The sequence below is a fragment of the Epargyreus clarus genome, unplaced genomic scaffold (genome assembly GCF_041222505.1).
Source record: "Epargyreus clarus isolate Ecla_fem2 unplaced genomic scaffold, WU_Ecla_fem_2.2 ptg000018l, whole genome shotgun sequence".
Taxonomy (NCBI): domain Eukaryota; kingdom Metazoa; phylum Arthropoda; class Insecta; order Lepidoptera; family Hesperiidae; genus Epargyreus; species Epargyreus clarus.
The window spans coordinates 2,741,226-2,754,354 of NW_027332226.1; the positions used below are offsets into that span (position 1 = coordinate 2,741,226).

At 35.3% G+C, this 13,129-nt stretch overlaps 2 protein-coding genes across 3 annotated transcripts; one reads left to right on the forward strand and one right to left on the reverse strand.

The window, feature by feature from the left end:
* Nucleotides 1-1,362: 1,362 nt before the first annotated feature.
* On the reverse strand, nucleotides 1,363-5,459 carry cni (protein cornichon). The gene is made up of 4 exons (XM_073083094.1): nucleotides 5,279-5,459; nucleotides 5,089-5,201; nucleotides 4,335-4,478; nucleotides 1,363-1,551 (listed from the first exon to the last, which is right to left on the reverse strand). Exons 1-4 carry the CDS (start codon nucleotides 5,426-5,428, stop codon nucleotides 1,524-1,526), a joined length of 435 nt encoding a protein of 144 aa, XP_072939195.1. The 5' UTR covers nucleotides 5,429-5,459; the 3' UTR covers nucleotides 1,363-1,523.
* A 301-nt stretch (nucleotides 5,460-5,760) lies between these two features.
* On the forward strand, nucleotides 5,761-12,067 carry LOC140749862 (endoplasmic reticulum lectin 1). 2 transcript variants are annotated; one of them, XM_073083087.1, is made up of 8 exons: nucleotides 5,763-6,108; nucleotides 6,713-6,944; nucleotides 7,238-7,402; nucleotides 7,811-8,097; nucleotides 9,104-9,157; nucleotides 9,723-9,878; nucleotides 10,639-10,801; nucleotides 11,708-12,067. In XM_073083087.1, the coding sequence occupies exons 1-8, from the start codon at nucleotides 5,932-5,934 to the stop codon at nucleotides 12,043-12,045; spliced, it is 1,572 nt and encodes a 523-aa protein (XP_072939188.1). In that variant the 5' UTR covers nucleotides 5,763-5,931; the 3' UTR covers nucleotides 12,046-12,067. The 2 variants fall into 2 exon arrangements, with proteins under 2 accessions (XP_072939191.1, XP_072939188.1); XM_073083090.1 differs by lacking the exon at nucleotides 9,104-9,157 and having other exon boundaries at nucleotides 5,761-6,108.
* Nucleotides 12,068-13,129: the final 1,062 nt, after the last annotated feature.

Here is a 13,129-nt window from a genome sequence, read left to right on the forward strand (position 1 = left end):
GCCCTTGGAAAACATCTTATATGGGTTAGCTACTCATCATCATCATCATCAACAACCCATTATTGTCCCACTGCTGGGCACGGGTCTCCTCTCAGAATGAGAAGGATTAGGCCATAGTCCACCAAGCCGGCCAAGTGCGTATTGGTAGGCAGTATTTTTTTTTATAAATCTCTCAGGTATGCAGGTTTCCTCACGATGTTTTCCTTCACCGTTTAGCAAGTGATAATTAATTTCTAATACGCATATAACTGAAAAATCAGAGAATCGTGTCTGGGATTTGAACGTCGGACCCCTCGATCGAGAGGCCGAGTTTCACCAACCTCCAGATTCAGCTAAAAACAGATGCTTAGGAGTGCTACAATGAACAGATTTTAATTAAGACTGCATTCTATTTTTAATTAACACGCTTTTATTAGCTGGGGTTGTACGTTTATATGTATGTATGTACGTAACAGTAACGGAACCTTTGAGCCAGATTTCTATCCACTTTGAATGTTCAGTTTAATTCAAAATTTTGAAGAATTATCAAAAACCGATGACAATACACGATTTTAATAATTTTGTACCATTGTCCTTATCAACATCCTCAGTATTAACGATTTTCGAGGCGAGATTTTTCAAGCACCTTCAGCAAAGTTCATCGCAAGTTTAGATTGCAAATAATTATTGCTTTTTAGTTTCAATAGGCGTAATTGTTATAGCGTGATTTTTAGTTTAGGATCATATACACACAAACACAATCATATACACACAAGAGTGTTTTTTAGTTTTTTGAACTATAATTTTATACTAAGGTAATTTTCATCCTTGATTAAAAAATAGTTTTAATACAACCTATCGACGTAGTAGACCAGCATGCAGTCAACCTGATTATAAGTGCTTACTGTAACTAATTGATGTCTTCAGTCCCAGTAGTCTTATCTACGGTAGATAAATAATAAAGATTGTATTTAAGTCGCTTATAGGGAAGTAATAAGAGGGCTTACACGCGTCACGATGTGCATAATAAGTGGTGCTCTCTTATTTCCTTCTTCATTTTTCATTGTAACTCATTCTGATTTTGTATCCGCTTACCTTGAAAAGTAGTCAACACATGGTTGACAAGATTTTTTCAGACAACGTTGCTTTCAAAGTATTTTTTATTGAAGTTACCTATTTTCTATCCTGAAATTCCCACAAGAACAGAAAACCTCAAGTTGTTGTTTTGAGTGGAAATAAAATTAATAACCTTTCATTTACTTCTTAACTAATTTATCAGATTGCATTCAATAGAAATGCATCCATGTTTTTTGTCTTCAGACAAAATGGATGGGGTACAAATAGGTCGATCCAAATAACTAACGGATAAAAAATACAACAAAATAGGGGTCTGTTTTTATTATTAAAATACATTTCACGAACTATACTGTAACAGTTACACATAAACACAACATTCCATTTGTTCAGACAATACATGACACTCCCTTATGGGGCACTAACAATAAATAAGGGTTTAATGGAAAACTTCGAAATGCATTTTGTAATTACGCTGCGATCAGTACCACGATCATTCTGGAACAAGAATACAACATATTCGTTAATTCGTTAAGTTTCCTTGTTATTAATATTACTTAGTCATATTTGTAATCACTCCAAATATAATAGAAGTCACGTTCAAGGTCTTTTAGATAGATAGTCCCTGAGGATTCAATTGTATGTTTTATGTAATTTGAAGTGGTAGAACCCTTTGCGGTTCAACTCCGGCGGCACTACCGCCACACCTATTTCTGCCTAATAACAGCAGTGTTAAGCGCTGTTGTGTTTTGGTCTGAAGGGTGTGGTAATGAGGACATACTTTTCCGAAGTGTTTCAGGTTAGTTTTCATTCAGGGTTAGCGCGCATCTGTAGCCGAACTCAGGTAAAAATCTAATCCTATCCAGGATTGATTACAGATGTTTTACGAGCAACAGTTGCCATTTATAATCAAGTAGACTGTATTATTGTCTGCTACTCCTGCATTAAAAAAGGCCCCCGATATATTCTACTTTTATATTCTTTCTTCAGTAAAGTAGTCGACTAACTCAATGTATATTTTACCAAAAACATATATCTCTCGAGGGAATAATAAAATATAGTATGGAGTATGAAGTGACTTACTAAATTTTGATCTTTAGTAAACAAAATGTATATAGATTGATTATATTACCAACGTGCGTGAGTTTTTTTAGGAAATCAATGATGTCGTCTTCAAATAGGATTTACCAATTGGGTATTATAAATGTCAATGAAGAGCAGTGGCCAGTAAACCCTAATCATTTGATAAAAGGTCGCTCTATGAAAGGCATTCTACTAACTCTATAATATAATCTCTCATTATTATTGTTAGGCCGACAGAAAATAATATTTCTGCTTGATTGTTAAAGGACAGTAAATCAATGCGAAAGTATGATAACGCAGGTCAATGCAAGGCCCTGTCCTATTTATATCTTATGAGCGTGATATGGAATTGTTGTATTACTTAGAATAACTAGTACTTAATATGATACATGATCTATACAAATAAATAAAACTGAAGTGTCTACTTGTAATTTCAAAATAGTAGCTTTTTACTTAATGCATATGAAAGTATATATGGTATTTATAACAATTTTTCTGTTTTTCTGACTTTTTGTTAGTTTCAGCTACTCTCCCAAATGGCTGGAAATAATTTGAAGAGACTTTCATTGACATTTGGCAGATATTAAGGAGTGACTCAGGCTACTTTTCGGAAGAGAATCGGAGCTCCGCGCACAAAAACTAAAAGTCATGTAATATCCCAAGTGGCCAATTTTAAACGCGTTAATGTAGTTAAAAGTTCGCTTTCAATTTGTTTCTTAAAAGAAAACATGTTTCTTCTGACCTCAAGGTAAAAGATAATAATCTTTTGACCTTTGATTCTATATAAGGTGAGATTAAATCTTATCTCAATTTGTATTTATCATGTGACACTGTGTTCCATCATGCTAATCTATGAAACTGATTTCAATGATATATTGTGTGAGGGGTTGAATGAGGGGCACTGTGTGGTAAATTTATATTTTGGGACCCTTTGATCCTACTTCAATATACTCAAACTATATTTATACTATATTTATATAAAGTGTAAAAACTAAGTGCTCTGTTCAGCTTTAGTCCTTACTATGTTTTACATTGTATACTAGCAGACAAATAAATTACGTACTAAATTGACTGTCATAGGACTAATCTACAATAATATTATAAAGAGGAAAACTTTGTTTGTTTGTTTGGTTGTAATGAATAGTTGCTCAAAAACTACTGGACCGATTTTAAAAATTCTTTCACCATTCGAAAGCTACATTATCTACGTGTAACATAGCTATATTTTATATGAAATATATTTGATAAATAGATTTTGAGGCGGTACAAAGTTTGCCGTGTCAGCGACAAAAATCGAAATATGAAGATAAAAAAAATTTAAAAGCAAAACAAAATTTTATTCAAACTACTTAGAGGCAAATGTAAAAAAATATCGCTAATCTTTTCCACAAAAGAGTTTTACAATAACCACAAAACATTAAAATTTTTAGAACTATAATAAACAGTGGGTTTTTTTTTTATTTATAATACAAAATTTAGACTAAGTTTAGATCATTTCCAGTGACTGACGAAGATATCATATCACATTTATAATTTCATTGTTATCATCTTGTTATCTTATATCTATAGCAATCTCAGTTTATCACAAGGCTATCTATGGTTCATACAATGCAATGTTGGATTCGAACAATTCATACTCATATGGAGTAAAGATCAGTTAATATTTAAATAACCTCATTGTTTATAGGAACAAACTGAATTGTCACTTCTATTTTTAACTTTTATTGTAATAATGTTTCTTTTATAATTTAACATGTGTTATTTTGTTATAAGTAGATTTGAACTATTTGAGCGTGCAGTCTGATGCAGTGGCTACTAATGCCCATGGACATCTATAATCAACCTGAGATAATTGAACAAGATTAGTTCTGAACATGAGGTTAGTCTAAGATGCGCCTCTATCCAAGCAGACTATGTAGGAAAGCTTCGGAAAAGTGTTTTACTTGTCACTACCTTCAAACCAGAACACAGCAGCAATTTATACTGCTGTTATAAGGCAGAAACAGGTGTGGTGGTGTTGCCGCCAATCAAACCACAGAGAGTTCTACCAACTTCTTAGTTAGAAGTTTCAAAGTTTCTGTCTTATATAGATCAGAATTGAAATCAAAATTCATTCTTACATATGTCTGGCCAGGAATCAAACCAAGACTATGCCGCACTGTGGCTATATAGGTACATAAAAATTGATTTTTACTCACCCATAAAGGTATAAAAAGAATGACAGCAAGTAAAAAGCCAGCTTAATCCAGCCTTCTCGTTGGCAAACTGTTAGAACATCAGCATTCATTATAGTCGTTGGATCATAGAGACCTTGTCTTGACATGACCGGTCTTGTGCGGTATCTGGAACAGTTTGCAATTGTTTCATTATGTATTTGAATAAAGCTTACTGTGTAATGCCATTAGCATTAAATATAGTATTCTGTAAAGAATTAATTAATGTTGTGGGAACTGGAGGCCTAAAGGCTGAAGAAATTTTTGGAGTGTTGAAAAGGTTGCAAAGGCAATGGTTTATTTATTTATTTATTACTGAATAGACGAACTGTGGACATTGGCGACATGAACTTTTTTTTGTTTTTATTCAACTATTTTCAGGCAGATTTTTGTTGAACTTCACAAGTTGAAAAATATAATATGTCATGAAATTATTTATCATTTTAATAATGATAATTAAAAATGATAATGATTAACATTACATGACTTTACAATTTCTTGTAATATTATTCAGTAAAATTATAATTAAGCTTCCGAAGAATGAATCCATATGTTTAAAATACTTAGTAGTTATTCTGTGGGTAGTAAATGCATTTAAACACAATATACTTGATACGTATCAAGTACGTGAGTGTAATATTAAATACGCATTAATAAAAAATAGTAATGAGTCACGATATACTAAGTATAGACGAAATGTTACCTTTGATTAGCATTATTGACAACATAACCTTAATACCTGTGTATGTGATATATGATGAGGGGGACGTTTATCAATAATGTGGTCCATTCTCCCGCCAACAGGAACAATAAGTTTATGAAAAAGTGTAGCAAATACTCCGGTAACACCAACTGTAATAAAAAATAAGGTTACTTAAATCTTAGTACTGCAAGTCAGCAAAGCGTCACTTTGCAAGGATAATACTCACGGGATTTAACGTATCACATTGATCTATTGGATTCTTATAGTCAGTTTTTAGTTCATCGAATGCTATAACGTGAAATATAGAGAAGAATATTAGAAATGCATCTATAATTAACGCTATAATATACGAGAACGCTGAAAAGCTAAACGCCATTTTGACAAAAACATACCTAACTGACAATTGACATGATGAATGTCACCTGACGCATGGCAGTGAATACTGAGATTGCCAACATTTTACTAGTTTTTTTTTTATACTATTTATTACAATACTTAATTTTATGAATAGTTTTATAAAACGAAATAGTAATATGATTAAAATAGTACCTATTAAAATCTACACATTAATAATAGTGTTTACACTTTAATAAAAGCCCCACATGTTTGTTGTTTTTCTGAACTCAGAACAAAATGTCAATGCTTCTGTCAACAAATGGTAAGTCACCAGCTCATAGTTTTATTCTATAAGCCGACCAAAATATGTTGTACGTTCTTTAACCAATACTTTCATAGAATCTACGTAGTATTTGTATCACCTAGAATTTGTCAGGTTATCTCATACTGTACGTATTCGTAAAGAATCAATGCTGAATTTACTGAAAAATATATAATTATTTAATATGTGTATGCTCTAGACTTTATATATATTAGTTTACGATGAAGGCTGTGTGGTTAATATTGTGTGTAGTGGGTGTTGTCCAGTGTTTTGAGGGTTTAGGTTCTATCAATCATGACTTCAGAGGCTTTGACGACAATATTTTGTTTTCTATCAAGTGGCCGGGCCAGTTAGACACACCGGAGATCGTTGGGGATGGAGAGAATAATAAGTCTGAGGTAATTGTAATACAAAACTATATTGGGTAGCTATATTGCTAGAATGATAATGAGGTAATAAATAAGTGATGCGAAACTATACTGCTTGTGTGATTATTTAAATATATCATATCTCAAATTTAAATAGTACTTATGTAGATGTAGAAAGTGAATATAGCTCCTAATAGTTCAATTACTTTGCTTATGTATCTCTATTTTATGAAATTGTAGTAGCAAATATAATCAAATCCGATGGCCAGTAGATGTCGTAGTGAAGCAGTCGAGGATCATTGCAGCTACCGCTGTTCATGCATGTCTGCAATGATCCTCATAAAGGATTATCTTCAATACAATTGACCAAAATATTTAATATTCTGGTTTCAATTCATATGGTGGCTAACTGTTTGAAAAAAACATCAATTTCGGTCTTAATTGGTGGTGATGTGGCCACATTATTAGTGATGTGTCCTTCATCTTTTTCAATGTCAAACAAGGCACCTTCAATATAATTAAGAATTCAAGTTTAGAAAGATATGCCATGGCAACTGTCATTAATTTAAGTTCATTTAATTTCAACAACTTATACTATACAAGCTAGTAATATCTAAAATTTCTATGATTCCAGAATAAAGAAACAATAAAAGTCCTAACACATCACAAGGAGAAGTATGAGTGTCAGCTTCCGGAGCTATATTCGAAAGAGTCTTCCGGGATTGAGGAGTATGATGGTCCCTCTCCAATACGTCTGCTGCAACCCCTGTTCTCCCAGAAGATATGCTCCTACAGGCTGGAGAGCTACTGGAGCTATGAGGTCTGCCACGGGAGATACGTCAGGCAGTATCACGAAGAAAGAGATGGTAGGTTTTAATTTTAATTTGTAGGTATTTATTTCTACATACCATTAGTACCATAGTAATTAAATTAAACAGTTAAAATAAATGTTTGTATTTTCCATCTACCTCCAAGGTTTTATTATAAAAAAATGTTTTACTTCTATTGTGCAGTGTATCATATTCTTATTTTATTCTTAAAAAAATCACATGTAAGTGAATGTATATTCTTATGAGAATAAAGATATCTCAAATCTCAAATGTAGCTTAGAAACCTACTTTATTAGATGGGTTTAGTTTTATTACTTTTGCATTTCCAGATAAAAAGGTGACAACACAAGAGTTCTTCCTGGGACATTGGAAGACCGAAAAGATGGCGCAGCTTGAGGCTGATATGAAGACGGCTGAGGAAATGAAGGAGCCTTTGAAAACCACTAAGATGGAAGGCCTAAGCTTACCATTTGTAGAGATGGTTATGGATGATGGTAAATAGATTATATATATGGTATGGTATGGTATGGTATGGTCAATGGTTTCATATGAATAATGTAATATTTTGGTGTGATAAATATATGTTCCTAAATCAGAAGTTTTATTTAAAGAGAATATTGTATGTTAATTATCATCATCTTTGGCAGACTGTTATTAACTTGATTACTATAATGAATATATATGAATTATATTTAGAGTATTTAAGTATTTCATTCAATCCTTATTGCTTTATTTTTCATTTAATCTTCTTTTTTTTTTGGTCCTCTGAGCCGGATTTTATTACTTATTGTATGTATAACATAAACCTTAAATTTTATAATATTTTTAAAATAAGAATTACTCATATTCTTATCACAGAATTTATTTGGAACAGAATGATTAAATGTTCATTTATTCCACAGGAACAGTATGTGATCTGAGTGGGAAACCTCGTCTCACTCGCGTACGGTACGTCTGCGACGTTCATGGCAAGCACGAAGTCTATTCCTTCAAGGAAACGGCCACTTGCGAGTATGAAATAATAATCCTGTCACCGTTCCTCTGTGAGCATCCAAGGTTTAAACCGAAGGAAGTCAGCGAAAACGTCATAACGTGTCTACCTCTAGACGGAGCGCCAGCGAAACCTCGGAGTCTATTAAAGGACGAAATTGACAATGTCAAAAAGCAATTCCATTCTATAAAACTCTCGGTAAGTTAGGAGTCTATCAATTAGGTTAACCGCTTAAGACTTGCACGGGCAGTTTAATCACTAGCGGTTGAAACGCTGTTAAATGTGCTATACTCGGCGCGAAACTGCTAGTCTGTTCTGAATATAGAAATAAGTCGCGTCGGCATAGCAAATTGTGTGACTGCGTATGCTCGCAACAACTTTAGAGCGGACTAGCAGTTTGGCATGGACTATATCAGTCTAAATGTATCGACATACGGCTGATTGTCCGCGGCGTTTATTTAAATGGATACGACGTTTTATTTATATACAAATACAGTTGTTATTTAGAGGCGTTATTTTACATTATATAAAAAATAATAGCGACTGCCGCCAGTAATTAAACGCTCGTGCACGCTACACAACGATTGTGCGCTTATTAGATTCACTGTACCGGTTAATAATCGCGCCTGTGTGTGTAGCCTTATTTTGTAGATAGATTTTCGTAGAATTGCAATTGTGTTGTTTAGTGTTTTGTTAATAGAGATTTAGTTGTTATGGCGATATATATGAATGTTCTATGTGCTGGACACAGGTCTAGATAACTCTTAGTAACTGAGGAGGTCTAGATTTCGCTACAGATCTGGTTACAGATGTTATAGACAGTAGTGACTACTTTACTTTTCAATTTTATTTTAAGATTTTGTTAGTTTTGATTTCAGTTGTATTAATTTAGTTAACATTGTGATATGTTATTTCTCTTAAACGGTTTTTACTTAAGACTCAATCTTTCTTCTTACTCTTTTTATTTTTACAAGCTGGTTTTGATACCGGATAGTGGTTCTCAACATTATACTCTCAATTTTATAAGTATTAATATACACATATTATTTTTCCAATAAATTATTTTCATTTATTACATTATTCAGTAGTTCACGTATTGTAGTGTTGCCATATTTTGCCGTAAAATCTGCTTGAGTTTTAATTTTGTATTTTGTGATGTTGTTTCACTAGTGCTTGATTAACATCTATTTTGGCATGTATTCAGGACAGCGAACCTAGAGATATCCTTGCTGTGTTGAAAATTGAGAAAATCGATGAGGTAATTATGTTTTTGTAGTATTTGCTTAGTTTATTTTTAATTAATTTGCTTTCATATCTGTATGCTGTTTTGTTGTGTTCATTATTTTAGTGTTAAATAAAAGGTAGTTATTACTAAAAGTTGATTCTTGTTGACCTTAAAAAGACAGAAATAATTGGATTTGAATGTCTAGGATATTAAATTAACATCTAAGCTTAAAAGTTTATGGACCATAGTCATTTACCCAATAGCCATGGTTTTTTTTAATTGGCAATCCACTGCTTGGTTGGACTCTGAAGGCACTAACTACTACATCTTTATATTTTTGTCTGATAATGGCAGTGTTAAGCGTTGACAATATTTTAATTTGAAGGATGTGGTAATTGTGTCTTATAGGCACTTATAAAGGCATTCTTTTCAGGTAGAATTTTAATATTTTTAATCCATTCAATAAATTTATAATCATGTGCTGTGGAAACATGTTTTCTTAAATGTCAAAATATAAAGGTTGCGTTGGCGTTGATGGCGCCACGATCGAACGACAAATTCTGTAACGTTTTTGTAATTTGTGTCGTAATGTTTTCAGGAAGGGGGCCTTAACTTCGAGCTGCACCCATTGACTGAAATGAGCGAGTTGACCTCGGAGGCCGGGAAAGGGACAGCGGTGTCCAAACCGATGTCTGTTATCTTAGACGATTCACCGGTACGGGCGTTCCTTAATGGCGAGAATTGCTTGCATGGGGTAAGGGTTTTTTATGATAAAATTTAATACGCGAGCACCGCTGAAACTATCAGCGTACGTACATAAACACACAACTAGCGCGTCTACGTCTACGCAAACATACACATACAATACATACACTAATATGAGCGTAAGACTGCAACGGTGGAAATGACGTAGGTTTGCAGCGGCCGAGATTTTTATTGTATAATATAGGATAGCAGACGAGCATGCGGTCATACCTGATGGTAAGTGGCTACTGCCGCCCAGGAACATCTGTAATCAACCCCGAAAAAGATTAAATGCCTGAGGTTGATCACAGATGCGCCGTTGCCCCTGAGGATTAAGCTGGAACGCCTCGGAAAAGAATGTATCTCTCGCCACACCTTTCAAACCAGAACAGACAACGTTCCAATTTGTTTACACTACTGTGAGGCAGAAATAGGTGTGGTGCTGATTTAAATTGCGCCGTTAAATTGGCAACTGTTATTCATGAATTTTATGTATTGGGATTCGGCCACATGGGTTGGAATTCAAGAAAACAATCTATTTGTAATTTGTGCGCTTGCGACACGTCTGTCTCTCGCCACTACTCATGTAGGACTAACCCGAGCCGATCGGTGGGTTTGCAATCTACCATTTACTTCCAAAGGGCGGGCAGTACACCATACCCTAAATTCTCCTATTCCTGGGGTTCCTAGTTGCGGTTCTGTTCTGCGTCGAGACACTGAAGAACACTCCGCGAGTTCCACACTATAATGTTGCACAAAATGCCTTCCAGGGCACCGGTTGGTGGAAGTACGAGTTCTGCTATGGCAAGCACGTGCGGCAGTACCACGTGGACCGCAGCGGCGCCAAGCAGTCGCTGCTGCTCGGCGAGTTCGACGAGCGCGCGCACCTGCAGTGGATCCGCGAGAACCGCGGCAAGGCGCCCAAGCCCGTCGGTGAGACACCCTATTGCAGCATCGTAGCACCAATACAAAAGAACAGAAGTCAATCTTTTTTTATGTTATAGGAGTAGCAGACGAGCATGCAGTCCACCTGATGGTAAGTGGCTCCTGCCGCCCATGAACACCTGTAATCAACCTCAGATGACAACCTGAGGTCGGCCACAGATGCGCCGTTACCCCTGAGGACTAAGCTGGAACGCCTCGGAAAAATATGTCTCCCTTACCACACCCTTCAAAACGGAACAGTTTTTTAGAGAGTTATAGTCCGCGCCAAACTGCTAGTCCGCTCTGAATTTGTTGCGAGCAAATGTAGTCATACAATTTGCTATGGCGACGCGATTCATTTCTATATTCAGAGCGGTCTAGCAGATTTACGCAAACTATAACTAGCTAAACTAACTTGAAGGTGTTAGAACCTTTATGGTTCAACTCCGGCAGCACCACCGCCACACCCATTTCTGCCTCCTAACAGCAGCGTTAAGCGCTGCTGTGTTCTGGTTTGAAGGGTGGGGAAGTAGGTAAGGGAGACATACTTTTCCGAGACCTTCCAGCTAGGCTCTTCAGGGCTAGGGGCACATCTGTGGCCGGCTTCAGGTAGAAATATCTAATCTTATCTGGGGTTGATTACATATTCTATGGGCGGCAGTAGCCACTTACCAGCAGGGGGACTGCATGCTTGTCTGCCACTTGTATATTACATTAAAAAAATTACTATATGCAGCGTCGTAGTTAAGAACTGAACTAATAGGTAGCTAATAGGTAGGTGATACCCTGGGAGCGAGATTTTCTGACTATAAATTTAAAAAAAACAAACAAAACATTACTAGCTTGCTAGTCACAAACTGTATTATGAGCTCTCTGTTTTGTATCAGTTAGTTATTAAAAGAGTTTTATTTTCAGAACAACGCACATCAGTGTCCCACTTCTACGCAAACGGTGAGATTTGCGACAAAACAGGCAAGCCCCGGCAAACTGAAGTCAAACTCAAATGCCTAGAGAACTCATCGAGTCCGGCACAAGTTTCCTTATACCTCCTAGAACCGAGGACATGCTATTACATCCTAGGAGTGGAATCGCCATTAATTTGTGATATTCTACCGCTAGCGGATGAAAATGGGCTGATAAAAGCCACTAAACTCCCTAAGAGCCTTTCTGATCTGCCTACAGATAGTGCGAAAGAAGAAAAAGCTGATTCAGAGCAGACTCTCATCGATATAGAGAAAACAGATGTTGAGTAGGTTAATAAATCTTTTAGTTTAATCTGTTGTTTTATTTATTTCATTGGTTGCTGGGCTAGTCTTCTCAGAACTCGGACAGGACTGTAGCAAACTCCACCATGCTGTTATTAGGATTCCGTAAGAAAAAACAAAAAACGGAACCTTTACAGGATCACTCGTGTTTGTGCGCCTGTCACTTGATAACTTTCGTATAATACGGACAATTTCAAAGATTATTTAATATCAGCATCAACGTCGTAATTTTCAGGCCATTTTATTTGATAAAGTTATATTATTTTGACAGCGACATCTTTTCTTACTATAGGAAAGCACCAAGATAAACAACAGCGATATCTTTTCTTAACATAAGAAAACGCCACGATAGCAAAGGAATAAAAAAATGCTTAAGTTTTTCAATAGACGGCATTATGTGTAGTTCCATATTCACGTAATATTTTGTTTCACTCACGCATTATGATGCAAATGTGCGAGTGAGATACAAAATATTAATAGAACAAACTGTATTATGTATTTACGTCTCACTCACACTTACATATGCACACCATTAGGGCAAGAGAGAGATGCACAAGAAAGATGCACAATAATATGAATTTCTTTGGAATAACCACTTCTGTATATTGCCCTGGTACCTGAACGTAGTGAAATAGCGTATGGAAAAACAAAGTTGGCTAGTATGCAAAAGGAGATCGGCAGGGCCCATATGGTACTGTTCGTTTCAGAAACTACATACACCAAAAAATCATCATCATCATCATTCTAACCAATATTATCCAACTATATAATTATTATACAATATGCGAATGTGAGTTTGCTATACTTTCACGTCTTAACTACATAATTGGACTAGTTAAACGAAAAGGATCCAATCCATATGAAGACTTCATATAGATTGGATCCTTTTCGTTTAACTATGTCCAATTATAAGATCGTCATGAAATTTTGTACACACTTTCTCAGGGGTTCAAAAAGGGACATGAAGTACATTTTATCCCGAATAAACTACCGTTCCCTTGGGATAGATCATTACTTTCCATAATTTATTACTTACATAAGCTACACTATCTGATGCTGGAATAATATAGGA

Coding starts and splice junctions, on each gene's coding strand:
- LOC140749862 (XM_073083087.1), top strand. CDS start 5,932: ATGAAGGCTGTGTGGTTAATATTGTGTGTAGTGGGTGTTGTCCAGTGT. Junction 8,098..9,103: donor TCCATTCTATAAAACTCTCG/GTAAGTTAGGAG, acceptor GCATGTATTCAG/GACAGCGAACCTAGAGATAT. Junction 10,802..11,707: donor CAAGGCGCCCAAGCCCGTCG/GTGAGACACCCT, acceptor TTTTATTTTCAG/AACAACGCACATCAGTGTCC.
- cni (XM_073083094.1), bottom strand. CDS start 5,428: ATGGCGTTTAGCTTTTCAGCGTTCTCGTATATTATAGCGTTAATTATA. Junction 4,479..5,088: donor ATCATATATCACATACACAG/GTATTAAGGTTA, acceptor AAACTGTTCCAG/ATACCGCACAAGACCGGTCA. Junction 1,552..4,334: donor TTCTTTTTATACCTTTATGG/GTGAGTAAAAAT, acceptor TTCTTGTTCCAG/AATGATCGTGGTACTGATCG.